The following is a 22,430-nucleotide window of genomic DNA, read 5'->3' on the forward strand; positions in this document are numbered from 1 at the left end:
TTAATATGCCAAGCGATTGTCGTTGAATCACATAAAAATCCCACAAAACCCCTCTGGCACTAATCATGATGTAACCCTGCTCATGTGATTTGGCTATCACCAATCCAAATTGGATCATTATATTGTTTTTCATCCATCTCAATGCATTCGGAGTGGAAAAAGTGGAGGAATTAGCTCATGGGACCGTTTTTACTGGTGGGACCTAATTTGGCAAAACAGGGTCTGAAACCTTCCGGAAGCGTTTTGAGGCATCAAACGACATTTTTTGGGGTAGAACTTTGTCATTTTAGCACCACACCTTTTCATGCTAATCTACACACAAAGATCTTTCCAAGGGCACAAAAAGTGCGTCAATCGGAGTTCGTATGCAAAAGTTATGCCACTTAGAAGTTGACCTTTCTGTTTTCACACCTATAGTTCAGGAGGATGTCGCGTCATCCCCCATTATTCATGGAAAAGGGGCCAACCACGTGTTTTTGATGTAAAAGACTCTAGAAGAGTCTATATTGCAACTCTAGTTAAGAGTTGATGTAGTCAAACTTAACCACTAGTAAGCTATCAGGTTGTGTTATAAGCAGGCCATTAGGAGGAAGAGGCATTCCACTCTTTTGAGAGCATTTTGTTCCATAGTTAAGCAAAGATAGCCAGGAGAGATAGGAGGTAAAACACACAAAGATGATTTGTGCACTGTAGCAGCCCACAGGCCATAGGCATTACTTCTTTGTACTTGCAGCCTTATTTTCCAGACAAAGAAAGAGAGCGAAGCAGCCTCACCTTCTAGTTGGGTTTTCTCCCGAAAGGGTTTCCCAGAGCATATCTTGTGTCTTATGTGTGTGTGTGAGCTTATTTTGTCGTTCTCTACTTTTCTGCATAATTTCCATTTGCATGCATGCACTAATTACAGTTAAATTTACAGATCTAGAAGTTTAATAAAACTGTAATAGTGTAAAAATTTAGAATTTTAATATATTATTATCAGATTTGTTGTGACGAACTGTCCAGTGGAATATCCACAGTAGTTTACAGATCATTTGGTATCAGAGCCAGGTTTCTTTGGGTATTTTGTGGAGATTGCAGGGATCTAGATCGACGGGGCCGAAAATCATAAAACCCTAATCATGGTCGATGAATCTGTAAACGAACCTCGTGATCCTACAGAGGTGAGGTTTACACGGTTGGAACAACAAGTCGCAGATATGAACCGCAATGTAAGCCTCCTCATGGCAGCCTTGAATAGTAAGCTGGGGATATTTGGACTTTGGAGAAGATGGGGGTTCGAATGTAGAGGACAAATCTGAACGGGGATCAGAAGATCGGGCGGAAACGGAGAACCAATCGAAAAAAGAATCCAAAAAAGATCAACCTGGTTCGAGTGTCGTGAATCACTCTATGTTTAAAATGGAAGCAAAAGTCAATATCAAGCCATACCACGGCAAGATCAACACTCTGAAGACGAACCATTGGTTGTAGCAACTGGAAGTTTATTTCAATGTCCATCAAATTGAGGAAGGACAGAAAATCTCATTTGCACGGCTAAAATTTGAGGGCCATGCACTGACTTGGTGGGAGAGCAACACGGAAACCCTGAGGTTGGAGGGAGAACCCCCAGTGGCTAAGTGGGAAGATTTCAAAATCCCCATTAAGTCACAATTTTATCCCATTAGGTACATGGAGGACTAGTGGATCTAGTGGCATTACTTTAGACAAAAGTCAGGCCAAAGCGTGCAAGAGTACACCACAAAATTCAAGATGGTTATAATGTTGGGTATCTCTCCAAAGAACCCAGATGTACTCCTCAAGTATTTGATCGGTCTACACCGCCATCTGCGTGGGCAAGTGATGTTGTTCAAGCCCAAACCGGTGCACGAGGCCTGTGTACAGGCACAGTACCTAAAGAACATAGGCCTGAAAATAGTGCAATCAAGTGGATCGAAGCAAAAGGAGCAACAAGCAGCTTCTAAGGAGGGGAAGAAGAAGCAAAAAGTGGGAAAATATAAAAAGGCGGCAGCGACAACACACCAGTGCAAAGATCCTAACGACCATTGCAACATTGATGGCTATACAGAGGAGAAGTGTTGAAGTTGCAACCAGAGCTAAACCCAAAGAACAAAAAGAAAGATAACAAGAAGAAAAATCTCATGGTCGTAGATTTGAGCAACCAAGTTGAAGGCAGCTTAGACATGGATGAGAAGATCATCTGTACGTCAATGCAGAAGGAGCTAAATATGAGTAGGCTTCAGCAACAAGAAGAGAAAGAAATGACCAAACTCTTCCATATAAAGATACAGGTCAAGAAGAAGAAAATTGATGCTCTGTTTGACTCAGGATCGCAGGCGAATCTCATTGCAGCAGAGCTGGTCAAGAAGTTGGGGTTGGAAGTTCGTGATCATCCAAACCCATATCCACTGGAATGGGTAAATAACGATGCAGAGCTAAAGGTAACAAAATAGTGTAAAATTAGATTTGCTATCATTGTTGATTTTATTGATGAAGTAGATGTAAATGTGGCTCCCCTTGATGTATGTGGAATCGTGTTTGGGAGTCCATACATGTACATGTGAGATGCAATATTCATGAGGAGAGTCAATCAGTACCGGCTCATCAAGGATGGAAAATCGTTTATCATCAATGCGCACAAAGGCAAGTCAAAAATTTCACTGGTAAGTGCCAACCAAGCCAATAAATTGATCAGTTCCAGCAAGAAGTATGTTTTATTGTTTTTAAGAGAAAGTTAGTCTAAAGAGGAGTCAATAAGAGGCAAGGCATCCCTGGAGGGGTGTACTAAGAAACAGAAACAACAATTGGAGGAGTTGTTACAGGCATACAGGGATGTGTTCTGAGAGCCCAAAGGGTTACCACCTAAGAGAGAAGTGGAACATGAGATCCAGCTATTGTCAAACTCCCCATTGCCAAATATTGGGTTGTACAGGTAGTCTGTTATAGAAGCAAGTGAGGTGAAGAAACAGTTGCAACAGCTGCTGGAATAGGGTGTCATTCGACCGAGTACATCTCCATGTGGGTCACCCATCATCATTGTGCCAAAGAAGGATGGGACTTGGCATATGTGTATAGATTATAGGGTGTTAAATAAAATCACGCTCAAGAATAGATACCCCTTGCCTAGGATTGATGATCTACTAGATCAGTTGCAGCAAGCAAAGTACTTCACCAAGATGGACTTGACATCTGGATATCACCACGTTCGAGTCAAAGAAGAAGATACATGGAAGACCGCCTTCAAAACCAGGCAAAGGTTGTATGAGTAGTTAGTTATGCCATTTGGCCTATGTATTGCACCAACTTCATTTATGAGATTAATGAATGATGTACTGCGCCCTTTTATAGATTCATTTGTTATTGTCTATTTGGACTATATACTAGTCTATAGTGCTACCTTGGAGGAGCATATTTCACATTTGACGCACGTGCTGGAAACATTGAAGAAGCACTAGCGGCTAGCAAATTTCTAGAATTGTGAGTTTGCACAGTAGTCCTCGGTGTATTTGGGGTATGTGATCGATGGAAGAGAACTGAAGATAGATCCTTCCAAGATGGAGGCCATCATGAAATGGCCTATACCTACTAATGTTTTTGAGGTCAGGAGTTTCATTAGGGAAGCACAATACCTGAGGAAGTTCATAGCCTCATTTTCAGTGATAGTAGCATCGCTCCACACCATAACAGCAAGTGGCAAGAGTTGCCAGTGGGGAAAAGGTCAGCAGAAGGCTTTTGAGGAGCTAAAGAAGAAGATAAGTCAAGCACCAATTATGGCATTACCAAACTTGCAACACCCCTTTTTAGCGGAGACAGATGTGAGTGGGTATGCTATGGGAGTTGTCTTGATGCAGGGAGGAAGGCTCGTTTGCTACCATTCTAAAGTATTTCATGGGGCAGTTCTTAACTACCCTACCTACGATAAAGAGCTTTATGCAATGGTGCAAGTTGTGAAGAAGTGGAAGCACTATCTGACGGGAAAGGAGATAGTAATCCACACAGATCACCAACCATTACAATGCTTGCAAGCCCAGAGTAAGCTACAGCAGACCAAGGATTACAAGTGGATGGGGTTTTCACAACAGTTTCATTTGGCAATAAAGTATAAGAAGGGCAGCACAAACAACTTGGCCAACATACTTTCAAGGCCACCCACATCAAAGATCACAGCTTTGGGGACTCTTATGCATATGGAGCCATTCACCCATGATGCATACAAAGAGGCATATTCAGAGGATGAGGACTTCAAGGAGGTGTATCAGCAGTTGCAGAGTCAGAGTCATGTGCATGATGGCGACAGCACCATTGACTACCATCTCCAAGATGGGTTACTCTACAGGCTGGATAAGCTATGTGTTCCTAAAGGTGAGCGATTGCAGCTAATTAGAGAGGCTCACACCTCCAAGGTTGCAGGGAACTTTGGTGTAGGGAAGATTGTGGCTAACTTGCAGAGGTATGTGTATTGGCCCAAGATGCAAGAGCAGGTAGCTAGGTTCATAAGAGGATGCATGCTTTGTTGTACCAACAAGCCTAGCAATAAGAAACAGGGTATCATCCCTTACCTGTACCTACTCATCCTAGGGAAAGCATTTCCATGGAATTTGTGGGAGGTTTACTGACAACCATGAAGGGACATGATTGTTTGTGGTAGGTTGAGCAAGATGTGTGATACGATGCCTTCTAAAAAGACCATCAACAGACAAGAAGCAGCAAACTTGTTCTTTGGACAGGCCTGGATGCACTTTGGGATATCAAGGAGCATCATTTCAGACAGGGATACAAGATTTCTCAGTGCATTCTAGACTACATTGTGGGAGAAGATGGACACAGTTGAAGAGATATACAACATTCCATCCACAGACAAATGGGTAGACAGAAGTAGTCAATAGGACTTTGGTGCAGCTTCTGAGGGGATACAACCAGAAGCATCTGAAGACCTGGGATGAAAATTTGCTATAGATACAACATTCTTACAACAGAGCAGTCCACACTTCTATAGGAAAGTCCCCATTTTAGGCTTGTTTTGGATATTTCCCACCTTCACATTTGGATCTATGTTGCAGAAACTTCTAGGAACCTGACGTTTCAGGACGTACCTATACCCGAAACTCTAAAACTCGATTGAAACTTGACCGAAACTCGACCATTATGTAATCATCTATGAGAGTTATGTAACAACCCATTTATAAAGGTTAAGAAAAGTTAAGAAATGATATATATATATAATAATAATTAATTAATATAAAGTTATAAACCTTATATTTTAAATAATATTAATAAAAAGATATATGATAATCATATTAAATGTAAAGTCCAAATTCAATAAGTTAGAAACTTAATACTAAAATAAAACACATTAATAGGACAAAAGGGCAAACCGTAGCTAAATGATAAGGAACGGGATAAGCATACGGTCTGAGAGCGTGGCAACAGGGAGGGAGGCGGTGGTTGCATGCGGGAGGGCGGCCACCGCCAAGCCCGTGGATAAAACCAGAATTGTGAACCGAGTATGGGGGGGGAGAAACGGAGGAGAAGCCAGAGGAGGAGTTCAGCAGTGAAGCCAGAGAAGGAATTCAGCAGGGAGAGAGGTCTGACATTGGAAGAGCTTTAATCCGACTGAGGTTCTGGGCACGGGGGACAGTGGGCTTCTGTGACAAGCTTGCTGGATTGAGCAGCCAGCCTCTGCTCAATCAGGTTGGGTGGAATTGGTCTCCCTGGGTAATCGGAGCAAACAGCAACAATATCGTCAACTTCACGGGATAAGCGAGCAGTTCAGGTAAGTACAAATCAAATTTTTATGCTTCCTGCTTTCAAGTTTATGAGTATTACACAGTCGTTCAAACCCTTCGGGACCTCACAGGCCCTACGCTCGTGTAAATTTTGTGGGTAAATTCTGCTGTGTAAAAACTTTTAAGAAATTCTCGGTTACATTTCTGCGGTTTGAATCTAAAACCCCATGTTTAACAAGCGCTGTGTGTTACCACTATACCACAGGACCATCGTTGAATTTTATTCACGGTTTGGCTTGTGGGTATACACCAATAGCAGGCTTCATGAGCTTTGCATTTAACTAAATTACAGTCATAGGACGCGTCAGTTGTTGTTCAAGAAGAGAGCATTATGAATGTAATCTCCTCCGGCATTTAACATAGACTCCGTTATTCTGGAAAATTCCCCTTCACGACAAAATACTGTAATGTAATGAAATAAATTCTAGTGTTGTCAAGTCGCATATATAATGTAATTCCTGCTCCTCTTGTTTTGTGTGAGGCAGCATGTTTATATTTCATACCCATATGCCTTGTCAACGGGCACTAGGTCACCGCGTATTGCGTAGCGTTCACATGGGCAAGGAAGCTAGCTCTCTGAAATGTTGATCATAGGGGTTTCGTAGACCGCATTAATCTGTCCGCCGTACTGCGATCAGGTTCTATACGCGTCAAAATTCAGACTCAGCCTACTCTTTCCTAAAAATCGCAGGTTCTATAGGTGCCCAAATTCTGAGTCAGCCTACTTCCAAAAAAAAAAAAAGAGGAGAAGTTGAACCTTATCGTTGTCGGCCATGGCGGAGTGTTCACATTGATACCGAGATTAAATTTATATTTTAAAGAATATATCGGAGTTCTTTTTAATTAAATTAAATTCCTATCAGACATGGTCATTCTATTTTGGACATTCATGGTAACGAGTTTTAAGAGCAAGTCATGCTTTCCACCTTATCACTCTTCCTCCCAATCTGGTTCTGGTAAAACAACATAATATAAAGGATTGGAATTTTACTTCCGAGGATTCCGACTGAGAAAAGGAAGTTTGTAGACTGCCTGGCGTACGCAGTTTCGAGGGGCCGACAGCCACAGTTCCCGACAAGACGGTCGGATGGTGTCAATTTTCCGTTGAAATATTCATACTTGGCTTTTCGATCAGAACAGGGCGGGGGGTTTCGTTTGGGCAAAAACGCTCAATAGCGGGAGGTACACAGTTGTCCGCCTCTGCACATTTTTGTCTGAAGGCTGCTCGTTTGAGGCTTATCGTTGTCGGCCATGGCGGAGTGTTCACATTGATACCGAGATTAAATTTACATTTTAAAGAATATATCGGAGTTTTGTTTTAATTAAATTAAATTCCTATCGGACATGGTCATTCTATTTTGGACATTCATGGGATTTATTTGATCTAAAACAGGGTAAATTCACATATACGGGTATGGCATATCTTCTTCACTTTCGTTAAATTACATCTTTCATTTATTTTTTGGATAATTTACATTACAGTCTATTTTCTTTTAATAATTTGTAATTGTTTTAGTTATTTGATATTTATATTTTGTGTGTCTGTTTTCTTTTGTAGGTCGATAGTTGTGGTTCATAACCATTTTTCAACCATTCTATCCAAAAGCTCCAGAGAATAGATGTAGTTTCCCTATGTACAGCAACCATTAATAAGAGCTGCATAATTGCTTCATTGGGACAGAGGCCTCTCTCTAGCGTAATTTTTTTTTATTATTATTTATCAGCTGGTCTGCCTCAGCGAGTCTGCCTGCCTTGCATGATTCTGCAATTAAGGCACTATAAGTATCTACAGTAGGCTGACAATGCTTCTCCATCATTTTGTCAAGAATCCTAAATGCGAGACCACTGCTGATTTCAAGTGGCATTCCATCCAGGTCATGAATTTCATCTAAGTTATCAGGATCTGATCTACCTACTGCATCCTCATCAGTAATCAAGTGTTCTTTTTGTATCTTGTTTTCTTGAACTACACCATTCATAAGCACACAATAAGTTCAATAATTAGGTTGGCATCCTTCATTTATCATCTTACTTAAATAGATCAAAAGCATGATCCACCCTGCCTAATTTGATGTTGCTATCCATCAATGATGTGCAGGTTACTTGGTTGGATTGTAAACCGTTTTCCTTCATTTCACCAATGAATATTTCAGCCTCTTCCAGTCTGCCTTCCCTGCAAAGTCCATAGATCAGTGCACTGTAAGTGTAGACATTGGACCTCACACACTCTACAAGACTATGACTCGCACTATAGTATCCTTATGACTATATCACACTTGCACAAATGCAGGACCTTGGTTTAGCATTGACATTCAGCTCTCTTATATTGATCACATCACTATGCCATGTATGAAATCAGTATTCACATGTCTCGGCATTATTATAACAGCAATATAGCATGATTGCTCACAATTATGATTGTACTGATTATCATTTTAGCATGTCTGACATCAAGTTTCTTTAGCCATGTAATGACATAATCATCGCATAGTAAGGAACAGAAGCCTTATGGCAATGTATGTCTTTAAGCATTTCTGAATCATATGCATTCACTCAGAATCAGTTGGGTACAGTTCTGCCCAAAATCTCGAGTTCTGTTGGCTTCCCTATTTCTATATATTCATCAAGTATATAATGATTGACTTCTTTATAATGGTATAGTTGACAATCCACTTAGTTTATTTGTATTTGAGAAATATTGGCCTATACACATCAACCTATTCAAATGGGGTGATAAGTATGACTGGTGTTTATGGGCTGAAAATGATCAGTGATGAAGATACAATCACAAGGTTCTGTTAGCTGTTTGGCAGACAGATTTTTACACATATAAATCTGCTCTTAAGTCTTAAAGTATGCTGTTAGAGGGTTCAACTTGCAGTTTTATAGCTTCAAACTCAAGTCTAGGATTTAGGTATGAAAACAGTGTATCTAGATTTCTAGTTCTTAGGGCAGATCTGGAATATGGTGAGTTTCTGTGATTTCCAGATTTGTAGAGCAGAACTAAAATGAGGCTCCTGGGGCTGCTAAGTACATCAGTGTTGGATGTGAATAAAAAGATTTCGTTAATGTAGAATTATAAATGTGTATGAATCCTCTATGAATCCTATTGCAGTCAAATAGCATTTTGCATCAACCCTTAAAGTATTAAGTGCAAATTAAAAAAAAAAAAAAAAAAACTTTCCAAAACCTCAGTTAGAGAACAAAATTGTACTAATTACATCCTTGGACGGAACCATTTTTTTAACAGAACTGGTTCTCGAAATCATAAATCACTTCTTTCCTAAATTATTCTTCCTCCGCTTAAAATCCAATCTACTTTTATGATTCACTGATGAACTTTGTCTCTTCTAGATTTTAATCAGGACATGTCTATGGTAAATTTTACGGCTAAAGGTCAAACTAATATGGAAACAACACAACCCTTCTTTTTTGGATTTAAATCCATATCCAAGTAATATATTCGGGAGATAGATATATATGACCTCCCTTAAATGTAATAGTCAGATTGAGGTATGACAAGTATGTTACCAATGAACATTATAAACGAGACATCTAACATTTTCATTTTGTGAATGTTATTAGGTAAATAAACTTTAGATGTCTTACCTTAGGAGCTAATAACCATACGCTTCTACATTATTCATATTAGGATAGAATACCCTGCATTAGGACAAGGAGGTCGCGAGACCACCCTCCTTGACCTCGGTACCAGTAAGATCCGCCTAGCGGGTAAAAATAGCAAAACTATACCCGTTTATAAATGTGATGTTGCAAAAGAAAATTGTGTGTTAAAATTCGGTTATCCACCTCAAATTTTTATAGAAATTTTATTATGTGTTCAGGGACCATTACCATGGTAAGGACGTATGAGCGACGACGACGTGACCAGGCAGCATCATCACCATTAATGCCGCCACCGTCGCCATCATCATCCCCATCACCTTCGTCACCACCAAGACCATTGTCAACATCAAACGCTCCAGCGCCAGAATTGACTGTGATAATGAACTCTTTGGAAGCCTTATTGGAGACATTAAAAGAATCAACTAAGGCTAAAACCAAAGAGGAATTTCAACATGCAGCCACCAATTCAGCGGAACCAAATAAATTTGAGCCCAGAAGATCGAGAGAAGACATTTCTAGGGAGCTTCAGAAAATTAGACTCCCAGAATTCTCAGGAGGTCGAGCAGGTGAACGCGCTGAAGCATGGTTGGAAGGAATGAACCGATGCTTTAGGTTAAGAGAATATTCATCTTCAGCAAAAACAAAAATTGTCGTGTTTCAACTAAAGGAAAGTGCCTTGATTTGGTGGGGAAATCTGGAAAAGCAGCTGCACCTTACATCGGATAATGTTCCTTGGGCACTGTTTGAGGAAAGGTTCCGCGCAAAGTATTTACCTCCATACTTTCAACAACAGCAAGCGAGAGCCTTTCATACATTAATTCAGGGAAATAAAACGGTGGAAGAGTACGAGATTAGGTTTATGGAGCTTGTAAAATACATTCACTACTTAGATTCTGATGAACGTCAAGCTGAACGCTTCATATTTGGGTTAAATCCTCGCATTAGAGCCTTGGTAAGCATGTGGAAACCGTCATCAGTAGCCGAGGCGGTTGAGTGTGGTCGTTATGCAGAAGAGCACCTTGGAATCAGAAAAGAGATAGGGCTAGCAGAACCTTTACAATCAGGATTTCCTGGAAAGACTCCTCGAAACTTTATCAACGGAGGTAGCTCAAGGCCACCTTACGATAACAGGTCTACCTCTAGAAATATAGTAACAAGAGCTCCCATGGCAGTAAACACTATAGCCTCGGAATCATCAAACGCTAGGTCATGGTCATCTCAAGGGACTGCCAACAGAGGTAGAAATTCGAGAGAAATCAGCATGAGAGGACGAAGCTCGTTCTCTAGAAATTCACGTCCTGAGTCAAGAGGATCAATGCCGCTAAATTGTTGGGGATGTGGGGGACCGCATTTTCAACGGGATTGCCCTGAAGCTTCGTCGAATATGTCGCATAGGACTGGAGAGGGACCAATATCAAACAATCAAGAAAATCATAGAATTCATGCAGTAATCAGCAACGACCAAGCAGCGCATCAACCCACTATAGCAGGATCTTCAGGTATGGAACAAGGGAATCGTAACGGTCGAACCATTACGTATACTGGGACGTAGGGTTCGATAGCTGAGGAACCGCCTGGTGGACCAAGTTAGGGTCCATTGGGACAAGTATAGTCCTGGATCAGCAACTTGGGAAAATACAGAGGACATATGTCAAAGTTACCCTAATCTATGAAAATTTTGAAGAACTTTAAACTATGTTTAGTATATATTTACTTCACTACAATCAGAGACTCATAAACTTTTTTGAATGATTATGGATAAACGTGAAATTTTGTGGCATAATACATGTTTAATTCCTGCTGGTACATGGATACCAAAACAATATATATGGTTCATTTTACTAAATTATAGTTGTCGAAGTAAAGTTAAGACAGTTGAATGATTTTACTTCTGATAGAAATTAAGATATTATAGATCTGATTTATTTATACATGTCAATATGATCAATGGGATAGAAATCAGGAAGTGAATACATTCTAGATGAAAGTCAAAAGACATGCATGGAATATGGAAAAATATGTTGTACTGTAGTATCATAAATGAATTAATAAGGGAATAATATGTGAGTTATTTTGAATATGCTGATGCACATTTTACGGATGCATGGATAAGTGTATGATTGCAGGTAATAGACAGTTACCGGGATGACCACGTGATGACAGAACCTCAGAACAATTAAAGCTCCAAGTGATTCTATGATAGGGTGTTAGCCCTAAGTTCTATTGGGAGGGGTGGAGGTGTTGCCCATCGTTTATCCTCCGAACCCTGGAGTCATGGGAGGACTGTGTGAACCACGCTCCCCTAGACGTGTGATGATGACTGCCAGATGCCTACTGGGAATCAGGTTGGTATAACCGACGCTGTCACCTTAGAGTTTATGAATGGCCGAGTCAGTAAAACTGACGCCATGGCATACTCCAGTAGAGGACGGATAGGATGGGAGCGGAAGAGATTAGGAAGGATAGGTTGATTTTAGAATAGCTTGGGAACCTGGATGGAGCACGATATGTCCATTAAATCGTAAACCTAAAATTCTAATTTTGTTTTAGTCTCTTGATATTAAAATAAAATTTTAAAGCTAAGAAAGGGGTACTAATTACCATCATAAGTAATCAGATAAGATAAAACTCTAACTTCGGGACGAAGTTTTCTGAAGGGGGAGTGTATGTAACGACCCATTTATAAAGGTTAAGAAAAGTTAAGAAATGATATATATATATATAATAATAATTAATTAATATAAAGTTATAAACCTTATATTTTAAATAATATTAATAAAAAGATATATGATAATCATATTAAATGTAAAGTCCAAATTCAATAAGTTAGAAACTTAATAATAAAATAAAACACATTAATAGGACAAAAGGGCAAACCGTAGCTAAAGGATAAGGATCGGGATAAGCACATGGTCTGAGAGCGTGGCAACAAAGAGGGAGGCGGTGGTTGCATGCGGGAGGGCGGCCACCGCCAAGCCCGTGGATAAAACCGGAATTGTGAACCGAGTACGGGGGGGAGAAACGGAGGAGAAGCCAGAGGAGGAGTTCAGCAGTGAAGCCAGAGAAGGAATTCAGCAGGGAGAGAGGTCTGACATTGGAAGAGCTTTAATCCGACTGAGGTTCTGGGCACGGGGGACAGTGGGCTTCTGTGAGAAGCTTGCTGGATTGAGCAGCCAGCCTCTGCTCAATCAGGTTGGGTGGAATTGGTCTCCCTGGGTAATTGGAGCAAACAGCAACAGTATCGTCAACTTCACGGGATCAGCTAGCAGTTCAGGTAAGTACAAATCAAATTTTTATGCTTCCTGCTTTCAAGTTTATGAGTATTACAAGTTAATATAGACTTGGTTTTCCTTCTTATTGTCATCTATGGATCTTATTCCCTTTTTTATTGCAAGATAATGTGTTATTCACTTACTTATAAAAAATATATATATATATATATATAAATACATATGACGTTTCCGTTGACGTTTCGGCCATCGTTTCCATTTTTGGAAGGTGACATTTCTAAACGTACCCGTTTGGAAAACTCTGAAACATTTCAGCGCTTCATGCGACTTAGATTTGGATATTGCATATGGGAAACAAGGAGGGAGGGAAGATCTTACAGGAGATGCTTTGAGAGCTGAAAAATTTATAGAGAAGATCAGACAGATCCATCTACAAGTACAAGACACACTGCAGAAGTCGTAGGAGAAGTATAAGGCCAAGCATGATTAGCATAGAACAAAGAAATTGTTCAAGGTGGGAGACAGAGTATGGCTACAGTTGAACAAGGAGAGGCTGTAGGGGCCTGGTAAGAAAATCAAGGCTCTAAGGTATGGTCCCTTTGAGATACTGAAAAAGATGGGTGATAATGTATATCGACTCAGTTTACCACCATATATGCACATTTACTCAATTGTGAATGTAAAAAATTTGAAACCCTACGAGCCTTCCATGCTAGATCAGGAACAAGAACAGGTCCTACCTTCTATGGAGGATTTGGCACCAGACGCTCGGGCAAAGTTGACAGAAGATATAGCTTTGCAAAAGAGGTCCAAAACTATAAGACATGGGCAGCATGACCTTTGGCAGATTAGGTTGAAGGAACAACCCCCGGGCAAAGCTAAATGGTACGCCAAAGAGAAGGTGGAGGAAAATTTCCTCACCTCATTCAGTAAAATCTTTTTGAGACCAAAATACTCCCAAAATGGGGAGATGTGATCCGAATCGGATCATTATATTGTTTGTCATCCATCTCGATGCATTTGTAGTGGAAAAAATGGAGGAATCAGATCACAGGATTGTTTTTACCGGCGGGACGAAGTTTGGCAAAACGGGGTCTGAAACCTTCCGAGAGCATTTTGAGGCATCAAATGACGTTTTTTGGGGGGTAAAACTTTGCCTCTTTGGTGTCGCACCTTTTCGTGCTATCCTACACACAAAGATCTTTCCAACGGCGCAAGAAGCACGTCAATCGAAGTTTGTATGCAAAAGTTATGCCACTCAGAAATTGACCTTCATGTTTTCACATCTATAGTTCAGGCGGATGTTACGTCAGCCCCATTATTCATGGAAAAGGGGTTAGCCACATGTTTTTGATGTAAAAGACTCTAGAAGAGTCTATCTAGTAACTTAGTCAAACTTAACCAAGCCACTAGGAGGAAGAGGCATTCCATTCTTTTGAGAGCATTTTGTTCCATAGTTGAGCAAAGATAGCCAGAAGAGATAAGAGGTAGAGCACACAGAGAGGATTTGTAAACTGTAGCAACCCACGAGCCACAGTCATTACTTCTTTGTACTTGCAACGTTATTTTCCAGACAGAGAAAGAGAGCAAAGCGGCCTCACCTTCCCGCTGGGTTCTCTCCCGAAAAGGTTACCCAGAGCATATCTTATGTCTTATGTGTGTGTATGAGAGCTTATTTTGTCGTTCTCTAATTTTCTGCATAATTTTCATTCGCGTGCATGCACTAATTACAGTTAAATTTATAGATCTAGAATTTTAATAAAACTGTAATAGTGTAAAAATTCATAATTTTAATATATTATTATCAAATCTATTGTGACGAACTATCTAGTGGAATATCCACAACAATTTACAGATCAATCACATACCCTGGAAATCCATCCTGACTGTACTATAGAAGAAATTGAAAATGGGGACATTACAAGCAAACTCCATCGGATCCCATAAAACTCCAAACCCTCCACACTCACTGATGTTGCAATCTCGCTCTTGTGACCTAGTTGTCACACATCCTGGAAATCCATCCTAACTGCATCATAAGGGAAATTGAAAATGGGGACACTATAGTAGGCCTCAAGATGACCTTCCACATAAAGCTATGCTGTGATGCACCTTTTAATAATTATATTAATATCCTAAGTACCATAATTTAGGTATACATACTATGAATTATGTTTATTTTTATAAAGATAGCACTAGACTCCATGCCCCAGGAATGGACGTCCTGACTCCTAATTCAACATTTTTAGTTAGATAATAACCAACTTTAAGATTCAAGTCCTAAAACATGATACCATTCACAAAGTTCATTGATTACCAAGCATATCATTTAACATATAAAAATTATCTTGTCTAGAAGGAATTAATTCCATGGATGATTATTGTGTAGTATTGGCACACATTACACATCAAGAGAACCTGATCTGAAAGGGTAAGCAGAAATCTTATGCTTCGGGTAGCATTTTTAAAATCTTAGAGTTGAAATACATACCCTCAAAGATTTGTTCACTTCAAGTCCTTTTGCAAAAGCAGATGCTCCAAGAGCACCACCATAATTCCCACTATAATCAATGAAAAAACAGTAAAAAGAGGTAAGTCAACCTCAGATCAATTGATAATTGGAGCCCAGAAAAGCATAATCTGCATTTTGGTCAAAGCATCACCATCATATAAGAATGACCAATTATTTTGGACTACAAGTGATAAATTCAGTCAAAAAATTACAGCCATGGAGGAACTTTGCACAGGAAGTTTTTACTTACTTCAGATGTATGGCTCGAATTGTCTTATTTTCAATCAAAGCTTCAGCCAGAGCCGAAAATCCCTTTTATCATTTCCAAGCAATTTTCATTTAAACAATCTGGACATTTTATATAATTGAAAATGCAACAATCATTCACATCATCGCTACAGCATTGTAAATGTAAACTGGAAAAGGGAAGGATATAGTACAGAATAATCAATCATGTTGTTGTTGAGCTCTATAACGGATAAGCAGCTATTCTTTTTCAGCATTTCTGCAAGAGCCTTAGCACCCTGCACAATAATTAAACATTATGACTAGCCAGTATTTTCCAGTCGGTGCATGCAGAGAAAAATCATGTCAAAACATTTGCAAAATATGGAAAAATTAAGGATCAAAGCACTACATTGATTTATAATGAAAATGAAATGAAATAACATGACATCACTTTGCTATGGCTTTCCTCCTCCAAGGCAATTACTTTGCAAAAATCGAGGATACCTCATCTCCAATATTAGCACTGTTTAGCTGAAGCTTCAGGAGACCTCGGTTCTTCTCTAGCATAACTGAAATACCCTACAACAAAAAAAAAAAAAACACACTTTATGATATAATAGTTAATGCTATCAGAAGCAGAAATCCATTGTGTCCTGTTTGTTTATATATGTAAATGAATCTCTTTGACCAAAATTCTCTTTTTCAAGAACAGGAACAGTCAACATCAAGAAGCAAAACCAATATTCAATATAACATAAATTGAATGCAAGGAAGAACATACTATCATAAATTGATACATTGACAGATAAAAGCATCGCTGTACGTGTATTATGAATCAAAACTACATTTATGTGCTGGGTCGGGATTCAGAAACAAGGGTAGAATTAGTTTATTAGAAGCATACCTTGCTTATACTCAGTTAAACCTTGATAGTGGCACCGTAACAAAAAAGTTGTCATATTTGAGGTTTTGGGGATTTTTCTCATGTTAATCAGCACATTAAATTTTAAAATTGATTTTACAATTTTTTGGTATGCAAGAGTTCGAAAGAAATAAGCCTACAGTTTATTTTGTGGCATTTTAATAGTTATAACATGTTATTGGTTTTGCATCTCCATACTCACCTCCTCTAATGATACATGCAACTATTTCTAGCTGGTCAACCTCCTGCCAATATTGCATGGGATCTGTTAACCACACTTTGTTAACAATCCAAGAAGCAGAGTACAAAGCAGTGGATCAAAATTTTTTCAAATCAATGTCATCATTCAGCTTCCAGTTCTATAATTATACACCCAATTTCTGCAAAAATTATTGTAGATGATACTAGTATGACCATTAAGCCATTTAACAACACCTAGGTAAGTCTATGATTTTTGTCAAAGGATTTCATCCTATGAAGTTTTTTAACCTCCCCAAATTATGTGTGTTTGTAAACATAGATAATCGGCAGAGTTTTTCTTCCAGCTATAACCCCAAAGCTAGGGTGGAATTTGTTGACAAGGTCTTAGCTGAGTCCAAGTGCTTATTGAGTGTATGTAAAAGTGTGTTTAGGAATATTTTAGTCCCTGGTTACTCATAGTCAAACAACATGGCTAAACTATTTTATTATAGACACTTGGTTTCATACTAAATCATATTGTGTCACAGAATTGGGTAATGTCTTGAGAGTCTGTCTAAATGTGTGTTTCCCCTTCTAGGGGTTGAATTAATTTGTAATATCTTGATGTAAAAAATATTTTAGTGTAGCGGATTCGTTAATCATAATTAGACACCGTGGCTAAAATATTTTTGGGTGGAAAAAAATTATTGATCACCTCTCGAGTCAATTAATTATTTTTTCTTGTAAAATTAAATAAAAAATCTTAAGCTAGAAAATTAATTAATGTTGAGACAAAAAATCATTTGAAAGAATAAATTCTCTCCAAGTGGAAAATAATCAAAAATCCGTGGGTCAAAGAAGAATTAATTTTTGAAGGAGCCCCACCAAGCGAAAAATGAATGTTTTAAGAAAATTTGACCCCTTGGACCTTGGTGGTTAAATCCAAGTGAATTTTTTGAGGATATTAGTCTGAAATACTATTTTTTGGATTAATAAAAAACAGGTTTTAAGAGAAATTCGAATTTTTCCTCAAAAATAAAAAATCAACGGTGGAGAACAAGTTATTTTCAAAGAAATATCAATATATAGGACTATTTTAATGAGAATCAAGCCAACTAGCCGTTATTTCCACTTGGAGGGGTTTTATCCTCTCATTTTCTATATAAGGAAGTTATTGAACTCCTCAGCTCATATTTGGATGATGTAATCTGTAATGCAAGAACTGAGCCTTGCTCTGTTGGAATTGTATTTCTCATAATAGAAAGACTTTGGAATTGTTCTTCTATCTACTAATCTGTGGTACGTGCTAGTGATTTTTATGCTCTATATGTGTTTCGTAAAATTGTTATTTCATTTGCTGCATGACGGACATATATTGGTACCAATGTTTTAAAACTCCAACTCGGGTTCGGAACCGGCTGAGGGTTGACTCTGACTCTGACTTCGACTCAGTGTTGACTCGGCCTAGTTGATTTCAATGACTTAGTCATTGTAAAAAATACATTATATATATATTTTTTTATGACAAAACATAATTTTAAAGATTTTCATTCATGTTTCCAAACACAAAGCATTAGAATATGGAGAGAAGACAACATATGATCAAAGTAGGCTCATGAATATATCCATTATATCAAAATGGCACCCAGTGCACTGTCCAATACATACATGATATAGAGATTAGAACAAAAACACATAACCAAGGAGGCTCTAAATGGCCTCTACAACAAAAGTAAAACATCATTAATCATTGTTGGTTGTTTATTTTTTGGGTAGCCTTGGATGTGCTCTAGCTTCAAAATTTTGTGGAAGGAATAGAACACATGAGATCTCCAAGACCCAAAAATTGTTTGGAGAAATTCCACCAGGAGTGCATGTTATTCAAATAATTAACTATTTTTAATGGTGCCTAAGTTAAAACTTAGGAAATTAAAATAATTAAAGTGAATTAACGTAAATATGGGTGAAAAGCTTCTAAGTGACTAGGATCAAATCTAATTTAATCTTAGCCGTTGATTAGAGATTAGATCACGGTCGTTGATTTCTCAATACGAAAATTATAAAGGAAGGCTTGGGGTCAATTGGAGAACGCACACAAAGACAGCAGCACTTGAGCTAGATCGAAATTTTGGGGCGTGGTTTGCTAAGAATTTCAGAGTAAGCTTCTAGTGCAAAGAGGGGCAGTTCGGCAACGGGACTTTCGTTCAAGGCCAAGAATACATAACAGAGAGGCAGTGCAGCACCAGGGAGAGAGAGCAGCTCCAGGTGGGTGACGCAGAAGCTAGAGGGGTTGACGCAGCCACGCAAAGGCAGCGCTAGGGTTTCTGTGAGGCAGATCGGGCATCAGTTCAACAGATCGATTTATGAGCCGGGAAGGCTCACTGGGAGGGTGACGCAGCTCCTAGAGGAGGTGATGCAGTTCCAGCACAGAGCTGGGAGCAACCATCGCTGCACAACACTGGGGATAGCGCAGTCACATGTGGGGTTTGTTCATCTAGTTGCTAGATTCGCCAAAATATCTGTCTTCGGATAGAGGTACTTCTGTCGAGTTTATTCTCTGTTGGGTGAGCCAGATTTGGCACCCTAGTTGTATTCAGAAATTTGCTTAATAATAAAACCCTCATATCTGCTGCACTAGTTTTCCCACATTGGGTTTTTTGGGAACGTTTAGTCCAAAAATAAGTGTGTTCTTTGTGTGGTTGTCTCATTTATTTTTCAGTACTTGATCTGTATAGTGGTGTAGGCTGCAGTGTATTTGCATTAATATTTTCTGAATATTTATGAAAATAACTTGTTAAAATGAAGAACACAAGTAGGTAATGTGAATCAGTTTACTGCAGTAGGATTTCTAGTTTGTTAGATTAAAAAATTTTCACATGGTATCAGAGCAATTGCAGATCAATGAGGACTGAAGCCATCAGCAAAAGGACAAGCGAAAATTTGTGCGGGAAGACAGTTGTCCCGAGAGACAGCACAATTTCAGGCCCAGAGAGCAGAGGAGGGGTGACGCAGTCACCAAGGGAGGCTCACGCAAAGCCTGCGTCAACCTGATTGGGTGACGTTGTTGCTGCAAAGGGAAGCGTAGTGGTTACTGGGCCAAGTACGGAGACTATTGAGTCTTGTTTTTCCGGTTGTCGTGGCTAGAGGTGCAGCACAGATTTCATCTGGAATTGCAGGTGGGGTGTTGATTCTGTTGATGCAGAACAGTACCTAGTGGGGAAGAAGCAAAGTATAGAGAATCAGTTCCTCAGAAGATTTCTTGCTAAGAAATCTAGATCCAGTGCTGAGCAGCGGCAAAGAGAGATTAGAGAGGGGTGGTTCGACAGTGGTTGGTAGAAGGATTTCCGTGAAGAAAATCGAAATTCAAAGGAAGCTTGTTCCTTAGAGGATTTCTAGCACCAAAGAAATCCAGATTCGAGTTTTGCTGGGGCAGCAACAAAAGAGGGAGAAGAGAAACAGTTTGATATTTATTCGAGCAAAGATGGTCATTAACGGACTGAGGGATCAAGACAGGTTGGATGGAGCATCCAACTTCGTCATCTGAAAGGCCAGCATCCTGGTAGTTTTGGATAAAAATCGCATCAAAGATTATGCCTTGAGTATGGTTGTTGTTCTAGTCGATGTTGATCCTCTCAAGAAGTACGAGGAGGCTCAGGCAAAAGCAAAGTGCATGATCTTGGACGGGGTCAAGGATCATGTGATCCCACATATTGCTGAGAAAGACACAGTAAGGGAAATCTGGGAGGCCTTGACCACATTGTACGAGGCAACTTCCATTCAGCGAAAGATGTTGCTTGAGAGTCAGGAGAAGAAATCGATCCCTTCCTTCTCAGGTTGCAAAGGATCCATGACCAACTAAATTCCATAGGGGCTACACCATATGCTAAATTTATGGTCAAGAATGCCTTGAATGCAGTCACTGAAGACTAGGAAACCTTTGTCCAAAGCATCTTGGGCAGGGCTTCTCTTCCCAGTTGGGAGGAGATGTGGACAGCTCTTCGATAGGAAGAGATCAGATGATGTTGGCTAAGCCGACAATACCCACATTATGCAAATAAAATTGCATGTCACTGGTCCCAGGCCTTAATCACCTAATCCATGGTGAAAACCTTCTTAAACCAAGATTTAATGTTCTTAATTAAGTTTTATGTGGAAACGTTATATTTGACTATACATAGTCTGACCCTTAATTAATCCTTTTGAGCGGAACTTAATTCAACCCTTCCTAAGCTTTGGTTAATTCTTAATATCCGCTCGTCTTAACCATATCATGGTTAGACTTTGGTTAAACCTGACTTAACACAAAATACCTTTAACTCTGCTATCGCTATTATAACTCTCGTATAATAGAAATATAACATAAACCGCACTTAACCTTACCTTTTCACCTTTCCTCGGCCTTTGCACATTTATCGATGCTCTCTCATCGCGTTCATCCTCCACCGTTGATTTCACTCCACCAGATCAACGGTCGTCGCGCCGTATCACCACTTAAACCCATTCATCTACCGGAACTCAAATCACTTAACTCGCGTTGATAAGCTTCTAGGTTCCACTCTTTCCCAAGCCTTATCGGCTTCAATCTCTGTCGTCGATCTTACCATTCAATCCAACGATTGTTCGTTCACTCGATCAACAAAACTAATCGGTGATCCTCCACCGTTGATCAAAACCCATTTGATCCAACAGTTAACAACGATATCGGGTGAGCCACTTGCACGAGAATTACCCACTCTATAAAGCGGTTTTCTCTCTCCTCGACGTGCTACGTGTCGATTGATTAATGGAATTGGGTGACCACTTCGAATTACCACTTACCATTTTTTCTCCACCCGATAAACCATTTCCGCTTACAAAACTACTTTTCTCGCACATTAACACTCACGCTTTTTGCCCATGCGATAACCGTCGATCTAACGATTCTATTGATCTGACGATCCAGATCTATTCCTCCGCCATTCTTCTTCCTCAAGCATTTGGGTTTAATCTATGTTGTTCATTCCTTTTACTTTATGTTGCGCGACTTAATCTTGATCGCCCATCACCTTCAACCTCGTTCATTGATCTCATAGATCCAACGGCTCCTATACATCGACACCTCACTTCTTCGCCCTTCTCATTACTTTGTTTTTATGCCATTTCTTTAGTGTTCTTCTGTGGTTTCGGTTTTATTCAGGGTTTCTGGTTTTTGGTTGTTCTGCAACACAACTCCCTCTTGATTTAACTCTGCATTTTCTTAACACAGTCACTCCTGTATCTCGACTGTGATCCTTCGAATGGATTCAAGCAATCCAATATGATCCTTCATATCACTTATTCTCAGTGTTCTGCTCGAACTCCACCTGCATACATATACTATACAGAAACTTCTAATTCACACACAATTCATAACTCCATTAATCAATACACACCACACAATTTAGAATCGAATTCTCTGTATTGATAAATAAATATTTACATACGAGTCTCTCTCTCTCTAGCTTGATATTCTAATCAGTGGCCTCTGTTTTCCTAACTGCCCGTAGGCTTACAATCAAACCTCTAACTCACAACCTCTAACTAGCTAACTAGCTAACTATCTAACTTGACTATGCCTTTTAGGCTTACATTTATACAAAAGGATTCTACAACCAATTCCTAGTTTAGATCCATAACCTTCTCAACAAAATCCTAAAATCTCTTCCTTATCTCTAAGGATCCTCTCTAATCCACAAAATCATGAACTAACTCCTAATCTAAGTTTTACAATTAATTCTCAAATCTCTCAACCATCCTGAACCTCTCATGTTCTCCTACATTTGAGAACATTTATAAATATGCCTCACTATACTTAATTAATTCCCTATTCTAGCTTCTCTCATTAAAATCACTCAAAACCTTAATAATTACATTAATTCAACACTTAGGAAACCAACTTCCTTAAAACACAAGACCCCCCTATGTCTACT

The 22,430-nt window shown here is 39.3% G+C and overlaps 1 protein-coding gene across 1 annotated transcript in view; it reads right to left on the bottom strand.

Annotated features, from left to right (window-relative positions):
* Window positions 1-22,430, bottom strand: part of LOC149145922 (uncharacterized) — a 182,884-nt gene that overhangs the window by 40,972 nt on the left and 119,482 nt on the right. Inside the window, exons 6-9 of the mRNA XM_089447375.1 lie at window positions 15,885-15,959; window positions 15,593-15,676; window positions 15,403-15,464; window positions 15,132-15,201 (exon numbers count right to left, since the gene is read on the bottom strand). Of these exons, the coding sequence (XP_089303501.1) occupies window positions 15,132-15,201; window positions 15,403-15,464; window positions 15,593-15,676; window positions 15,885-15,959 (291 nt within the window). The remainder of the gene's footprint in view (window positions 1-15,131; window positions 15,202-15,402; window positions 15,465-15,592; window positions 15,677-15,884; window positions 15,960-22,430) is intronic.

The sequence above is a fragment of the Pinus tabuliformis genome, chromosome X (genome assembly GCF_031772625.1).
Source record: "Pinus tabuliformis cultivar Carrire ecotype Pingquan chromosome X, CPIR1, whole genome shotgun sequence".
NCBI lineage: Eukaryota > Viridiplantae > Streptophyta > Pinopsida > Pinales > Pinaceae > Pinus > Pinus tabuliformis.